This window comes from Carcharhinus amblyrhynchos, chromosome 1 (genome assembly GCF_965287045.1).
Source record: "Carcharhinus amblyrhynchos chromosome 1, sCarAmb.v2.hapA, whole genome shotgun sequence".
NCBI lineage: Eukaryota > Metazoa > Chordata > Chondrichthyes > Carcharhiniformes > Carcharhinidae > Carcharhinus > Carcharhinus amblyrhynchos.
The window spans coordinates 77,845,939-77,863,627 of NC_137324.1; the positions used below are offsets into that span (position 1 = coordinate 77,845,939).

Here is a 17,689-nt window from a genome sequence, read left to right on the forward strand (position 1 = left end):
GCAGGCGATGGTGCAGAGGGACCTCGGGGTCCTTGTGCATGAGTCGCAAAAACCCAGCTTGCAGGTGCAGCAGGTGGTCAGGAAGGCTAATGGGATGCTGGCCTTCATAGCGAGGGGGATTGAATATAAAAGTAGGGAGGTCTTGCTGCAACTGTACAGGGCACTGGTGAGGCCGCAGCTGGAGTACTGTGTGCAGTTTTGGTCACCGCACTTACGTAAGGATATTTTGGCCTTGGAGGGAGTGCAGAGGAGGTTTACTAGGCTGATACCGGAGTTGAGGGGTTGAGCTATGAGGAGAGGCTGAATAAACTAGGCTTGTACTCTTAGAGTTTAGAAGAATGAGGGGAGATCTCATTGAGACGTATAAGATGATGAATGGGATGGATAGGATAGAGATGGAGAGACTCTTCCCGCTCAGGAAGGACAGTAGGACTAGGGGGCACAGCCTCAAGATAAGGGGGGGGCGGTTTAGAACAGAGTTGAGGAGGAACTTCTTCACTCAAAGGGTGGTGAATCTCTGGAATTGTCTGCCCGTTGAAGTGGTGGAGGCTGCCTCGCTAAATATTTTTAAGACGCGGGTTGATGGGTTTTTGATAAGCAAGGGGATTAAGGATTATGGGGAGAGGGCGGGAATGTGGAACTGAGCCACGACAGATCAGCCATGATCTTATTGAATGGTGGGGCAGGCTCGAAGGGCTAGATGGCCTACTCCTGCTCCTATTTCTTATGTTCTTATGTTTTCCAAGCGCTCTGCCATTAAGTCTTTTATAATGGACTCCGGCATTTTCCCAACCACCCACACCGGTTGACTGGTCTATAATTCCCTGTATTCCCTCTACCTCCCTTTTGAATAAAGTTAAAATTTATTTATTAGTCACAAGTAAGGCTTACATTAACACTGCAATGAAATTACTGTGAAATTCCCCTAATTGCCACACTTTGGCACCTGTTCAGGTTACTACATCTAACCAGCACTTCTTTCAGAATGTGGGAGGAAACCAGAGCACCTGGAGAAAACCCACGCAGACATGAGGAGAACATGCAGACTCTACACAAACAGTGACCCAAGCCGAGAATCGAACCAGGTCCCTGCGCTGTGAGGCAGCAGTGTTAACCACTGTGCTACCATGCTGAATAGTGGGGTTACATTAGTTACCTACCAATCTATGACAGTATAAACACATGAAAACACTGACAATTACAATGCTCAACATAGCAGGTTCTCTGTAATTTCCAATTCATGACACTAACAGCTATAATTTAATAGTAGTGGCTGTAAACTCTTACACCTCAAGCTCTAAAATTGTCTCATAGCTCCTTGGGTTAAAAGCTGTTTTTCGATTCTGCCTTTGTGCAGTGATTTGAACACTGTAAGTGCCATATTAACACAAATGGTTGTGTGCTTTACCAACATTTTAAACGCAGATATCAATTTATAGAAGCCTGTGCGTAACCTGTACTGATTTTATTGTTAAATATTTTGCATTTTAATAAAATGGTTCATCAGATTTACTGCATCATTGTTACCTAGTCTCTCCTCTTGTCTAGCAATTCGGTCTTGAAATGTCTGAAGATCTTTGGCTTTCATAGACAACCGATGTTGTGTGTCTGCAAGAGACTTCTCCAGGTGTTCATTCAGCAACCTGAAGTATTGAAATAATGCAGCCACTTGTTAGTAAGGATCATCTACGGATACCTACAGAAGTGTTGAACAGTTGATACAGCACATGATTTGTCTTTGAATTTGGGAAATAGTCCTGTGTTTAGCTACATGCAATGGTACCTCTTGATGCATGAAATCATGTTTTTGTTTTTAGGTCATCAATCTGATTTACTTTCTTCAGCTATGTTTCCCTGAATGTATTGGGAAATGGAGTGCTTGTATCCAAACATTTTGTGACTCCTGTCCATCCATTTGCCATACCAACAAGTCAGTCATGCAATATGATAATTGCACACCATGCTGAATATATTTTGTTTTTTAATGGCATTCCACATTTATTGAATGTTTACCTTTAGGGTGGCTTTTTTTTCATTCATGGGACATGGGTGTCATTGGCTGGCCAGCACTTTATTGCCCTTGAACTGACTGGCTTACTAGACCATTTCAGAGGGCAGTTGAGAATAAACCATTGTTGTGGCTCTGGAGTCACATGTAGGCCAGACCAGGTAAGGACAGCAGATTTCCTTCCTTAAAGGACATTAGTGAACTAGATGGGGTTTTCTGGCGTTGAAATAGGTCTAGAGGTAGCAAAGGCATGGATGATGGTTTCAGTAGCAGATGAGTTGAAGTAGGGTGAAGTCTAGTGATGTTACTACAGATGGAGAACAATATTTTTAGTGACCAAATGACTATAAGGTCACAAGCTGACCTCAGGCTCAAATATGTCATTAAAGTTGTGAACAGACTGGTTTAATTTCAGACGGTTGTCAGGGAGACAGATGGATGAGGCTGGTTACTGGGAATGGAAGTAGCAGGTCCAGAGACACTGGGTAGGACCTTATGACACTTGGGACCAAAAATGTGTCATAATTGAGCTGTTGATGCCTGGCTACCTGCATGGTATTATTGGAGATGAAAACTGTTCAATTTAAGACAATATGCAGAAGAGGCACCAAGGTGGTTGAATAAGAGCCTGCAATCACATTCTGTTGGCTAAGCCGCTGAGAAAGGTGGGAAGCTCTGGTAGCAGGCAGGATAACGCAAAGGTGTCTCAAGATACAGGGACTGTTGGAAGATGTCTGAAATCGTTAAAATGATTTGTGGCCATGGCTGCATCTAGCCAGAAGCTCCAACAGTTTGCTCAGTACTGCTTCTCTAGTTACTGACATTTTCCTGAATTGCTCCTCCTTTTCATTTCCTGATGTACAGCTATTTTTGGCATATTACTTGTTTCCTTTAATAGTGAGGACTGATGCAAAATACCTAACCAGCACGCCTTTTGGACTGTGGGAGGAAACTGGAGCACCAGGAAGAAACCCATGCAGACACAGGAAGAACGTGCAGACTCCACAAAGAATGTGAGCCAAGCTGGGAATTGAACCCAGGTCCCTGGTGCTGTGAGCTGCAGTGCTAATCATTCTGCCACTAGTGCCACCCATGTGATCTCTTTCCTCCATTATTTAGTTCAAAACCCTCTCTACTTCCCTTGTTACGTTGCAGCATGATTCAGTTGTAGACCATCCCAACAGTACAGCTCCCATTTTTGCTCCACAACCAGAACTCACTTCTCAAACACGAATCTGTGAGCCTCAAGAGAGCTTACAATCTTTCAGCCATGCATCCATTTAGCTAATCTCATTTGCATCATTTTGACTGACAATATTATAGCCATAAGCTGCAGGAATACTCATAGCTTTTGATGGGAACTGATCTATTTTTTTCCTGAAAGTGGAGATTAATGGAGAGCTCCAGGTATGTTTTGGTCTAATCTAAAATCTCTCAACAAAGTCCAAACTTGGATTATTTCTCAGCTCTGTAACAGGTATTATGAATTAAGAGTTGATTTTGCTTTGATTTAATTGTGTACAAGAGAGAAAGCCTTGTACAAATTAAATGATTCTTAACCATATTCCCAACATTTTTCAGTCATCTGCCTCAGCGTGAAGAGCTGGTCACAATTTACATTCTTTTTGGGAGCTACACTGATTTTCCAACAAATTTCCACAGAAGTCTTTGTATTTGATTCAGAAACATCATAATAAACACTGTCAGTGGCACACCACCATTTGCATTCTTACATTCCTCTCTATTCCTGCTGACATAATGGAGTCATTGTTAATTTTCAAATTCTTGTTTGTCCAGAATGGCTGGATAATATAATAAAACTCTTTCACCAGCTTACTCCAACTCATCTTCATCGTTACATTTTTCCAGCAATAATTCATCATAATCAGAGTAGCGCAGTGACACAGTGGTTAGCACTGCGGACTCATCGTGCCAGGGTCCTGCATTTGGATCCCAGCTTGGGTCACTGTTTATGTGGAGTTTGCACATTCTCCTCGTGTCTGTGTGGGTTTCCTCCGGGTGCTTTGGTTTTCTCCCACAATCGAAAGATGTGCAAGTTAGTTGGATTGGCCATGCTAAATTGCCACTTAGTGTCGGGGGGCTAGCTAGGGTGAATGCATGGGATTATGAGAATAGGCCCAGGGTGGGATTGTGGTCAGTGCAGACTCGATGGGCCGAATGACCTCCTTCTGCACTGTATGATTCTAGCCATACCAATAATAATGCTGTGTCCATGTGCTCATTTGATATTCCTAGCCTATTCACCAATGTTTCACTTAAGAAAGCCATAAATATTTGCACTGCAGCACGATATCATGGTGATCTGGACCCACTACCATTGCGGGAATCAGTTTTCATTGAACTTTTTGGCGACTCAACACAGTTGAGTTCAGTTTTTAATGAAGCCATGAATGCCCAGGTAGGTAGTGTTGCCATGGTATCCCTCAAGGACCAACACTCTCAATCATCTTCATTGGCTTCCATAAGAAACATGCCTTTGATGTTTCAAATAATAATAATGTCTTTGATGGAATACCTCCTGTCTACCCTTCACATAGTTTCGATATGTGGATGATATGTTCGCTAAATTTAATTCCACAGCTAATAATTTCTTTACATATCTCAATGGACTGCATCAAAATAACTGACTCAAAGACTTTTCCCTTTCCTTATCTGCCATCCATGTGCTATAATTCTGCAGGAACAGTGATATATTATGATATGTGAAAAGAGAGATTATGAAGCTTGTGTCAGCTTCACATGTTTCTGGTGCTGAGATTGGCTACACAGAAGGGTTGAGACGAGACTGGGTGCTTTTACAGCCTGCTATTGATGGAAGATACAGAGCATCGCTGTGAACAGCTTTGAAGTAATTATCTATGTGCAATAAAGCATTTTCCAGAATAAGCTGAATGTGCATTACAGTTGAAGATTTGCATTTTGGGCAGGTGAACTAATAGATTCCAGCTTCGAGAAAGGCACACAAACGCCTAGAGCCATGAAGGTGGAACTTTGAGAAAATATGAGTACAGGAGTCACAGTAGGTAGAGATTTAAGCGTGACAACAGATTCCTGTAATTGCTAAGGTTATCTTAATCATGACCAATTTTGCATAAATGAATATCTTGTAGCTATATTTCATATCTGAACTGCTCATAGATAAAACGATCCTTTTGCAACTTTAGTAAATATTGTCTTTGAGTCAGTTATTTTGATGCAGTCCATTGAGATATGTAAAGAAATTATTAGCTGTGGAATTAAATTTAGTGAACATATCATCCACATATCGAAACTATGTGAAGGGTAGATAGGAGGTATTCCATCAAAGACATTATTATTATTTGGAACATCAAAGGCATGTTTCTTATGGAAGCCACTGAAGATGATTGAGAGAGTTGGTCCTTGAGGGATACCATGGCAACACTACTTACCTGGGCATTCATGGCTTCATTAAAAACTGAACTCAACTGTGTTGAGTTGCCAAAAAGTTAAACATAGAACATAGAACACTACAGCACAAACAGGCCCTTCGGCCCACAAGTTGCGCCGATCACATCATCACCTACCAACCTACAGACCTATCTATAACCCTCAATCTCATTAAACCCCATATACTCATCCAGGAGTCTTTTAAAAGACCCCAGCGAGTTCGCCTCCACCACCACTGACGGCAGCCGATTCCATTCACTCACCACCCTCTGAGTGAAAAACTTACCCCTAACATCACTTCTGAACCTCCCTCCCCGCACCTTAAATCTGTGTCCTCTCGTAGCGACCATTTCAAACCGGGGAAATAGCCTCTGAGAGTCCACCCTATCTATTCCTCTCAACATTTTGTAAACTTCTATCAGGTCGCCTCTCAACCTTCGTCTCTCCAGGGAAAAGAGTCCCAGCTCCCTCAACCTAACTTCATAAGGCATGCCTCCCAGTCCAGGCAACATCCTTGTAAATCTCCTCTGTACCCTTTCAATAGCTTCTACATCTTTCCTATAGTGAGGCGACCAGAACTGCGCACAATACTCTAAATGAGGCCTGACAAGGGTCTTATAAAATTCCAGCATTACCTCCCGACTCCTAAACTCAATCCCTCGATTAATGAAGGCCAGTACACCATACGCCTTCTTGACCACCTCCTCCACCTGCGAGGCCGATTTAAGAGTCCTGTGGACCCGGACCCCAAGATCCCAAGTTCAATGAAAACTGATTCCCGCAATGGTAGTGGGTCCAGATCACCATGATATTGTGCTGCAGTGCAAATATTTATGGCTTTCTTAAGTGAAACATTGGTGAATAGGCTAGGAATATCAAATGAGCACATGGACACAGCATTATTATTGGTATGGCTATTGTAAATGTGAAAGAATCCTTCACTGTGTCTCTGGAAAACTTCCTCAAAACTGGTCGTAACATTTCCCTATCCCTTTGGTTGTACATGTCTTACTGGGTTTCATCCTGTGCTCAAATTCATCTTTGAAATTGAGCAGTCAAATAATCAACATACTAGTTGAGAAATCTGTCAGGGGTTCGCTACCACGATCTATTGCAAGCCTATCACCACTGGTCAATACATGTCTTGGGATTCCTACAGTTCCACAGTGGTTTTATTGGTGGCAACCTTGTAAATAGGGCCTGAGCCATTTGGTCAATGTGCAAGTTTGATGCTGAAATAGGGGTGCACCTAAGGCATTCTGTGGGCTAAAGGCCACCTAAGGCCAATCCAAGAAACGCTGGCCTTGGAGGCAACACACTTAAACATGAACAAATTTTTTAAAACTCTACTGATCAGTAGTATCACAAACAAAATCACTGGCATCCATGTTTTTCATATAAAATTGAAGAACTATCAGGCCAAAACACATTTATTTACTTCCATGAGTACTGATTTGCAGTGTAAACTTAAAAGTGCAGTTGACTGCGACACTTGTATGAACACAATGTGGCCTTTTGATCAGTGTCACTGAAACAAGAATTCACAGCCCTGACTGTATGAAGCAGGAGCTATTATATCTGCATGTTGAACAGGATGCCAAAATCAAGTTTCCTCACAGACCCACTCTACAAAAAGCAAATTAAAATGATGCACAGTTTTTCAAACATATATATCACAAAAATAATACCAACCTAAGTGAATTCATCTCTGCCTTCTTCTGAGCAGCATCGTCACTGGCCTGCAAGAGCTTGTGTGATTGACACTTGGTCTTTTCTTCAAGTTCTGCTATATCTTCCATTTGTTTTGCTAATTTCTTCCTGAGGGTGAAGCATTCATTATCAAGCTGCGCAAAAATAAAAACAGAAAATACACTGTAACAATCTGCAGTTATATATTCTTTTCATGTTAAAAAAAACACCAGAAGGGAGTTCAGAAGCATAAGAAGGCAGAGGAAAAGTGTTTCAGGGATCAGGGAGTTGTAGAGCTGGAGAAAGTTACAAAGATAGAGAGAACCAAGGTTATGAAGGGATTAAATACCTCATGAGCTGTTAAATTTGGAGCATTGTGATCCACAGTGGGTCAATGGGGGGCAAGGATGAATGATGAACAGCATATGATGCAGGATCGGATATAAGCAGCTGAGTTTTTGATAAGCAGAAAAAGGGGAGGTGCTGCCCAAGAGTATTGGAGTGTGACAAAGGCTTGGAAAATTCCAGTAGTTGATGGGCGAAGATTGGAACAGTGATGGAAGTAGGTGATCTTTGCAGTGAACAGGATATGACTTTTGTAATAATTCAATGAAATCATAGCACAGGATTGAAAAAGGCATTTGCATCGTAAGCAGCAGTAGAAATGGGAGCAAGGAATAGATGGTCTTATAGACAAGATGAACTTGCAGAGAAATGAAAAGAGCTGGGGGAGAGGAACAAGGACACTAACTTCAGGTTTAGAGCATGGAGAACGTGGACACTCAGTGACAAAGCTGTTAAGGAGGTTCTTGTACTCGGAAAGGAAAGGGAAGAAGGACTGAAGGAGGCATTTGGTAGTGGAAGAAAGAAGCTGGAGTATCATGTTCTGTGTAATGATCTTAAAAACAATGATGCAAACTATAAAATCATGGTGTTGTTTAAATGGGAGCCAAAATAAGTCAATGAGCACTTTTAGCAGGAGATGTGCCCAATGGTGCTTAAAGCGGTCCAGCCAGTTCTGCTAACAAATTTCTAAATCTGTTGTACACCAGATAGCAGCTTGTGCCCTCGGACTTGAGGGAGGAAGGTGAAGAAATTAAAGTGCTAGGAGAGAGCAGTGATCTTGCTGTAAATAAACCATCAATGTGGAAATGAGAGGTGAAATAGCAAATGAATTACTGCAAGATTCAACTCATCTGCTGGTGAAACCTTTGGACTTCTCTTTGTTACTTCGTGACTTGATTATTTGAACACATTTCCAGCTGGCCTCCCACATTCTACCCTTAGTAAACTTGATGCTTCAACCCCTGCTGGAGACACCCTAACTTGCACCATGTCCTGTTCAACCATCACCTCTTTACTCACTGATGTATACTGGCTCCCAGTTAAACAGTACAGTGAATTTGAAATACTCATCCTTGTTTTCAAAGCCCTCCATGTCCTCACTGCTTCCTACCTTTCCAGCCTCAAGACTCTCTGAAATATCAGAACTCTAAACCTAGCCTTTTGTGCATCCCAAATGTTAATTGCTCCATCTAAATAGCAAAATGATGGTAAAGGAAGTAGTAAGGCCAATTAGGGACCAAAATGATGATCTACACATGGGGCAGAAGGCATAACTGAATAATTAAATGAATATTTTGCATCCATCTTTATCAAGGAAATAGATGTTACACTTGCCATGGTGAAAGGAGGTAATTCAGACACTGAAGGGTTCAAAATTGATAAGGCAGTGGTACTGCACAAGCTGGATATATTTAAAAATTGATAAGGCACCAGGTCCAGAAGGGAGGCATCCAAGGATACTGAGGGAAGTGAGAGTGGAAATTGCAGACACTGGCTATAATTTGTCAGTTTTCCTTCAACTCATGAATGGTTCCAGAGGACTGGAGAATTGCAAATGTTCCACTCTTGCTCAAAAGAAATGTGGCAGATTAAGTTCAATGTGGAGAAATGTAAAGTGATTTGTTTTGATAGGAAGAACATGGAGAAAGTATAAAGCAAAGGGTACAAATCTAAAGGGAGTACTGGAGTAGACGGGCCTGTGTGTATACATGCATAAGTCATTGAAGGTGGTAGGACAGGTTGACATTGCAGTTCATAAAGCATCCTAGGCTTTAATAATAGGGGCAAAGAGTTCAAAGCAAGTATGTTATGTTGAACTTGTATAAACCAATAGTTTGGCTTCAGCTGGAGTATTGTGCTCAGTCCTCAGTGCCACACTTCAGAAAAGATGTGAAGACATTGGAGACAGTGCAGAAAGGATTCATGAGAATGAATGATTCAGGGATGAGAAACTTCAGTTATGAAGATAGGTTGAGGGAGTTCGGAATATTGTCCATGGAGAAAAGAAGGCTGAGAGGGATTTGATAGAGATATCCAAAGTCATGAGCAGTCTGGTCAGAATAGATATGGAGATGGAGTTCCAATGCATGAAAGGATCAGTAACGAAAAAGTACACATTTAAGGTAATTTGTAAAAGGACCAAAGACGATATCAGCAAAAAACATCTTCATGAAATGAGTGATTGAGGTTCCTTCATGGTCGTTGGGTCATAATGTTGCAATTTCCTCCCCAACAGCACTATGGGTGCACCAAACATCAGATGGATTGCAGCGGTTCAAGAAGGCAACTCGTCACCACCTTGAGGGCAACTAAAGATGGGCAATAAATGCTAGCCTAGCCAGCAATGCCCACATCCCATTTAGTAATTTAAAAAAGCACTGGAATGCAAGCCTGAGAGTGTGACAAGGACCAATATGTAGGGTTATGAAGAAAAGATGGGAAAATGTTAATTAAAAGTTTAAGTTTATTTTTTAGTCACAAATAAGGCTTACATTAACACTGCAATGAAGTTACTGTGAAATTCCCCTAGTCACCACACTCCTTTTCAGGTCAATGCACCTAACCAGTATGTCTTTTAGACTGTGGGAGGAAACTGGAGCACCCGGAGGAAACCCATGCAGACACGGTGAGAACATGCAGACTCCGCACGGACAGTGACCCAAGGTAAGAATCAAACCTGGGTCCCTGGTGCTGTGAGGCAGCAGTGTTAACCACTATGCCACTGTACTGCCCCTAAGTAATTGCTCATTTGGAGAGTCAGTGCACACATGATGGGCCAAATGGCCTCCTTCTGCACTGTAAAAGTAACATGATTCTGTGATAGCTTCTCCAGTTGTGAGCAATTTGACTTCATTCTACTTATCAGTTAAATGTTTGCATTATTGAGGCTATATTCTATAAAACAATTAGTAAAATGCTGCAATTTAATTTCAAAGATTTCAAAGATCATTTAAGTTCTGCTATTATAGTTCATATTGTATTCTGTATCAGCTTTAATCAGTTATTCCCAACTATCCAGCACTCAATATATAACAGATGTTTTTCTAAGTGGCCCTGTACTGCATCAATTCTGTGTTGATGTATTCAGACTACAAAATGTATTTAGGTTATCCACAAAACCATCAATAAGATTGTTGAGATACTTACTTCACAAGTTTTAGTTTCTAATTGTGACATATTCTGTTCCATCTGCTTTGCGTTAATATCAGCTGTTTCAAGGATGCTCTAGTAAGAAAATGCATTTTAAATTCTTATTATGTGCACTCAAAGAAATCAACCTTTTAATTACTTTGTTTCAGAAAGAAGTTACTCACTGAAATCTTCTTACTTAACAGATACCTCCACTTTAAAACATTTCTATTTTTGGTATCAAATTCTGAGCATATCAAAGGGATGTACGGTAGATACAACACGTGATGGTTCCTCTATTTAGCCTCAATAATATGCCTCAGCCTCACAACTGCACTGATATGGCACTTCCTGTTAATCATGCTAGGCATTATATAATCTTGCAGGAGGGCGATCGTCAATCAGTACTAAATGAAGGGAAATTTTTTGAAGGGCCCAATCCCACCAACAACTGGTACAGACCATCTTTAAAGATGGTCTATTTTCACTTCAATACTCTAAGTTGGATTTCAACCAAGTGCCTATTTTAGTCTGAAACCCAGGCTGCCAATTGGGAATTCTCATTCCTAAGGTGCAGCAAAGCTTCTGGAGCATTAGATACAATCAAAATTATCTGTAAGGGGCAGATGATGGAACAGCAGAACGATCTGTGGTGTCCAAAATAAAAAATTATTTTTCCAGCAGAGGTGGAGGTGGCTCTTCCCGCTCAGAAAGGACAGTAGGGAGGTGGAGAGGCTCTTCCCGCTCAGAAAAGACAGTAGGACTAGAGGGCACAGCCTCAGGATAAAGGGGGGGGGGGGGGGGCGGTTTAGAACGGAGTTGAGGAGGAACTTCTTCACTCAAAGGGTGGTGAATCTCTGGAATTCTCTGCCCGTTGAAGTGGTGGAGGCTGCCTCGCTCAATATTTTTAAGACGCGGGTTGATAGGTTTTTGATAGGCAAGGGGATTAAGGGTTATGGGGAGAGGGCGGGAATGTGGAACTGAGCCACGACAGATCAGCCATGATCTTATTGAATGGCGGGGCAGGCTCGAGGGGCTAGATGGCCTACGCCTGCTCCTATTTCTTATGTTCTTAGATCCAATCATAACATTTCTGATATCTTAAGTGGAACAGTTTAATGAAATTTTAAGAAAACTATGAAACATGGAAAAAATATGAGAGACCTTGCAAATGCAAAATAACAATGTTAAGAGACACATCAAGCGAATCAGGCAAACTGATGATCATTCCACAAAGCCAAAGCTGACATGTCAAAAAAAATGCATTGCAAACTGGTGAGAATTGGTCCCTCTAGTGGCAGTAAATGTTTATCAATTAAACAATTTCAAAAAGAAGTGAAATGATCACGTATTGTCACAATTCAAATAATTAAAACATTAAGTATTAAAAAAAGTTGTTTCACGTCGCCATTCTTAAGTTTTATTTAATTAAATACCTTCATTCTCTCTCTCAAATTTTCTTTCTCGGCTGCTAGCCTCTTCAGATCTGCTTTAGCTTCATCTCTTTCTTCTTCTATACGCATTTGGCAGATTGGTGAGATTAGCATTTCCTTTTTTAATTTATTCAACTCATCTTGATTCTAGAAGTAATTCCCATTTAAGGCAAGTAGGAGAAACAAATCACATTTTGCAGCAGACTTCAAATAATTTAAATTAAGCTTATTTATAGGTGAACACCATAATCAGCACAGAATCCAAAATGCAGCTTTCTTTGTCTTAACTCGTCCTGCTCCCTCTCATACCTGTGTTTGTTGACCTAAATGGACTCCCAGTGAAAAACATCTTAATTTTAAACATTTAAATATTGAACATCGAAAAAATACAACACATTTTGCAATACTTCCTTACAAGAGGTCTTACATGGCAACACATTCTAATCTGTTAAACTGGAATGTGGCTGCACATACAAGTGTGAGAGGAAATGAAAGAATGACAAGCAAACTATATTAGCCACAAACATGGTGGGGAGACTTCAACATGGCTCACGCCTTGTAATAGCGCAAAGGAATGTATGAAATGATGCTTCTCTGATCTTCATTTGCTGCCACTCATTACATGTAGCCTTTTCCAGCAAGCTATAGAAAGGGGACATATTTTAGGATCAGAAACGCTAAACACACGGGTAACTCAAGTAGCCATCACTGAAGCCACTTTTGAAAGGCCATTGAATTGTAATATCAATTCTGCTTCATTCTCAATAGATGCTACCAGACCTCTGAGTATTTCCAGCATTTTCTGTTTTTATCACATAACCATCTGTGTACGTGTGAACATATGTTGGGAGTGTACTTAGTGTTTGTTGTGTACTGCTTTTAATGGGAAATATAGAATGCCACAGTGAAAAATGGGCATACTTGTGCATTTAGAAAATGCAGACCAGTTAGTCAAGCGCTGCCTATTACTTCCTTTGAAGCTTTACCAAGCTGATGTTGAAGCGCTCACTCCAAGATGCATTCTAAGCATCGTTGTGCAATTAAGCAACAGATCATCTTCCGAAGACTAAGTTCTCCCTCAAGACTCAGAATTGCTTTATACTTTCAACCACCTCTATCTAGTTACTTGAGACTTGTTCTTGGCTGGAGAATGAGTCCAAAAATGTCCACTTTATTATGCTTCATTGGATGAAGCTTTCTTAATTTGTGCCTTTGCTGGCCATTTGATCTCTCCACCTAGAACAACATTAAGGATGACCAGTTACCTTTAAAAAGCTGATGTCAGATTACCTGCTCAAGTCTCCCATATACTGAATACTGCTCACTGTTATCTTAATGGGCTAGCCTTGAACTTTGTGTACTTCAAAGTATGTGTGTGCAGCATCCAAAGTATAGTGCTACAGTTGATACTGTACTGGTGCACTGGGAGCTAACATAAGCCAATGAGCACAGCAATTATAGGATTAGGTGTATTTTAGGATGTGGTTCACAGAGATTTGGATGAGGTGAATGCAACAGATTTGTCAGGTTTCAAATCTGCTGCAGCTGTCTTTGATATTGTGGTCGAAGTTCATGAAAAATAATAAAGAAAAACTTATTTTGATTCAATAACCTGCAGTCCATAATGAGAACGATGACAATGTACATCAGCAATTGCATTCTAACCAAAGCTTTTGCAAGGTCAATGCAGGGAAGAATGCAAGTTGAGAAACACTTTGGTGAAGGTACAGCATCAATTACAAGTTATTAAAGCACAGCATACTGAGAAAAGTGACAGAGAGGTTAGGTATGTTTGCCACAGTGTGTATGGAAGGTGTATGTGGTTTACATTAGCTTGGCTGATTCAAAAAGGTCAAATTTCTAGTACTGCCCAGCTGAGTGAGATCTGGTGGCATTCAACACATTGTTAACTTCCCATCTTTCCCTGCCCTCTTTCCTTTAGAACCCTGCAGTGCCTGGTTACAAATAGTTCCTCCTTATTTCCACTACTCCAGTAGACAACCTTGGGCCTCTCTTTCTTGCAACATACCTGACAGCCATTCTAGAATCATCAAATTACTCACCCAGCAGTTAAGGATATACAACACAAAAAACAGGGCATTCAGTCTAACCAATCCATGTAGCTTTTGTGCTCTACTCAAGCATCCTGTAGGGCTTTTCTTATTGAACTCTGTCAGTCTAACCATCCATTCCTCCGAATGGAAAGCTCGTAACAAGAAGGGTTTCTGATGTCTGGATCTGCTACAAAAAAATAATACAGCTTCACAGAATCTTTACAATGTAGGAGACCATTTGGTTCTTCGAAAAAGACCTTATAAATCATGATAAGGCTAACTGCCACATTGTAACCATGTGCAAATTGTGCTCTTCTCTTTCCTTCTGCATTCATGCAAGATTAGAAAATCCAAGCACAAATAAACACTGATCATGAACATTCCAACGGTGATATTCGTACAGTCCAAAAAATCCAAAACCTTGGTTTTCCACAGATTATGTTTTACTGATGACATCTATATTTGAATTTATAACCTTTCAAATCATACTTCAAGACAGTCACCTGGCTTTTTCTTAAACCAAAGACAACTAATGCAGCATTACATAGACTTAATAAAGACTGCATAATGTATTTTTTGCTGTTTTACACTTCCTGCATCAATGTACATTTTTTTTGTTATATCCACATTAAATTTAATTTCTCAACACTGAAGTTGTGAGCAAGTGTGCTTTAGACTATTTTATTGAGGACCTACCTTTTCAGAGCAAAGAGTAAAGATACACAGTACGCAACACCAAACATCTATAAGTATAGATGCTTGATTTGTCTTAAAGCCTTGATTACTGGACAGTTTATCAAATGTCTTTTTTATAAAGCCTAAATTTACTTAATATCTTTAATCCAGCTTCAGGTACAGGTACCTTTTTGAAATTGTAATGCAGATCCATTTGAAAATGGTCCACCGCAAATCCTCTACAGGGTCACACTCATTCAATAAGTATATTTCTATGTCGTATGACAAATGAAAAACTCACAATTCATTCTTACTATATTAATACCTGTTCATAAATCATAAGCAATTTGTCTCGTTCTGCTGTCACCATCTTGACATTTGATTGGATTTCTGCCATGTGCTGCTCAAAATTATCTAGCACGGATTGTAACTCATCCCGCTCTCTGATAGCCTGCAACAGCTCAGAGCTGAGGCTACTACTCTGAGGAAGAAACATAGTTTCCCTTTAATACATTAAAACTAATATTCTGTCGGTAAAAGTATTTTACAAATCTTAAACAAAGTGCATGAACAGTAAACATACAGCATTTCAATTATCACCTGCATGAACTAATGCACCAATATTTTAAAAATTCACCATTTTGTTTCTGAGGCCAGAGCCCCTGTATTTTATTCCAATTCAATCCAATCAAGTCCAATTCAGGGTCCCAACAAGTTGAGACATTCCCAACGCAAGGTGACAAGACAGGGCCCTCACCTCCTGTCTTGGGCTTGATCTCATTTGCATCTTAGCCAAAAGGCCAAGATGCCACTTTAAAAAATTGCTTCAAATGAAGCTGAAATGTAACCTAATGACTTCAACCAAGTACAGCATGTCGATACTACACTTGATCTTAGCCAAAAGGCCAAGAGCACCTTAAAATAACACAAGGATCTTTTCCTGTACAAATATTTGTTATTCAACTGAACAAAGAACCCAAATGATATGATGAGCCGATTGTATAATGAATACAAGTAGTGCCATCCTTCAAACAATTCAGCTGGAAGACACATATCCTCAGCATTTTATCACATCGTTAAGAAGCTGGTATACAATTTTGGTATAAATATAGAGAAATAATTTTGACAGATAAAATGAGTGAACAGATAAGGCAGACATGGCAAGGCAGTGATTTGCCATAGCTGCAGCCTATGGGAGTTTCTGGATTGCAATCCCGGACAACTAGCGAGTTGAGGAACAGGGAGAGAGTGCAGATAAACTTGTGGCTGCAGGGATGGTATAGGAGAGAGGGTTTCATTTACATGGATAATTCGAGCACATTCTGGGGAAGGTGGCACTAACAGGACGGTTTGCATCTGAACCAGAGGGGCACCAATATCCTGGGAAGGAAATTTGCTACAGCTCTTCGGGGGAGGGGGGGTAAACTAATTTGTCAGGGGATAGGAAAAGAGCTGTTGTCCAGAAGCCAGTGTTGAGGGTAGTGAGGTACTGAGGAAGATATCAAGGTCGCAGGAGTGTACAGGCAGACAGGTCGGTGTATCTACTTCAATGCAAGAAGCATCCAGAATAAGATAGGTGAACTTGGAGCATGGACTGGTACTTGGGACTATGATGTTGTGGCCAATAGAGACATGGTTAGAACAGGGACAGGAATGGTTGTTGGTTGTTGCCAGTTCTGGGGTATGGACATTTCAGTAAGAGTAGGGAAGGTGGTAAAAGAGGTGGAGGAGTAGCATTGTTAATCAAAGATAGGTTAAGGCTGCTGAAAGACATTTCAAGGGGGATCTGCCTACTGATGTAATATGGGCTGAAGTTAGAAATAGGGAAGGAGCAGTCACATCGTTAGGAGTTTTTTATAGGACCCCAAATAGTAATAGAGATGTGGAGGAGGAAATGGCAAAGCAGATTATGGATAGGTGTGGAGGTCACAGGGTAGTTATCATGGGTGATTTTAACTTTCCAAATATTGATTGGAACCTTTATAGGTCGAATAGTTCGGATGGGGCTCTTTTTGTACAGTGTGTGCAGAAGGGTTTCCTGACACACTATGTGGATAAGCCAACAAGAGGTGGGGCCACATTGGACTTGGTACTGGCATTTGTTTTTGGGTGAGCACTTTGGAGATAGCAACCACAATTCGGTGTCTTTCATTATTGCAACGGAGAGGGATAAGGTCACACGCCAGGGCAAGGTTTATAATTGGGGCAGGGGTAATTATGATGTGATTAGGCAAGAATTAGGGAGCATAAGATGGGAACAGAAATTGTCAGATAAAGGCACAAATGAAAAGTGGAGCTTGTTCAAGGAACAAATATTGTGTGTCCTTGATAGGTATGTCCCCGTCAGGCAGAGAGGAAATGGCCGAGTGAGGGGATGATGGTTCACAAAGGAGGTTAAATGTCTTGTCAAGAGGGAAAAGGAAGTGTATGTAAGGATGAGAAAACAAGGTTCAGTTGGGTCGCTTGAGGGTTACAAGGGAGCAAGAAATGAGTTAAAAAAAAGAGCTTAGGAGAGCTAGGTGGGGGCATGAGAAGTCCTTGGCAGGTTGGATCAAGGAAAACCCCAAGGCTTTTTACTCTTGCGTGAGAAATGACCAGGGTGAGATTAGGGCCGGTCAAGGATAGTAGTGGGAACTTGTGCATGGAGTCAGAAGAGATAGGTGAGGCATTGAATGAATACTTTTCTTCAGTGTTCACTAAGGGGAGGGGCCATGTTTTTGAGGATGTGTGTGAGATAGAGGTTGATAGGATGGAGGAGGTAGATGTTCTGAGGGAAGATGTATTAGCAATTTTGAAAAACCTGAGGGTCATTAAGTCCCCTGGGCCAGATGGGATACATCCTAGGATACTTTGGGAGGCAAGGGATGAGATTATAGAGCCTTTAGCTTTGATCTTTGGGTCCTCACTGTCCACGGGGATTGTGCCAG

At 40.9% G+C, this 17,689-nt stretch overlaps 1 protein-coding gene across 2 annotated transcripts in view; it reads right to left on the bottom strand.

Moving 5' to 3' along the window:
- Positions 1-17,689, bottom strand: part of cep135 (centrosomal protein 135) — a 106,233-nt gene that overhangs the window by 32,523 nt on the left and 56,021 nt on the right. For both annotated transcript variants that reach the window (XM_080187327.1, XM_080187319.1), the window contains exons 12-16: positions 15,088-15,243; positions 12,037-12,180; positions 10,619-10,696; positions 7,130-7,281; positions 1,528-1,643 (exon numbers count right to left, since the gene is read on the bottom strand). In XM_080187327.1, the coding sequence (XP_080043453.1) occupies positions 1,528-1,643; positions 7,130-7,281; positions 10,619-10,696; positions 12,037-12,180; positions 15,088-15,243 (646 nt within the window). The remainder of the gene's footprint in view (positions 1-1,527; positions 1,644-7,129; positions 7,282-10,618; positions 10,697-12,036; positions 12,181-15,087; positions 15,244-17,689) is intronic.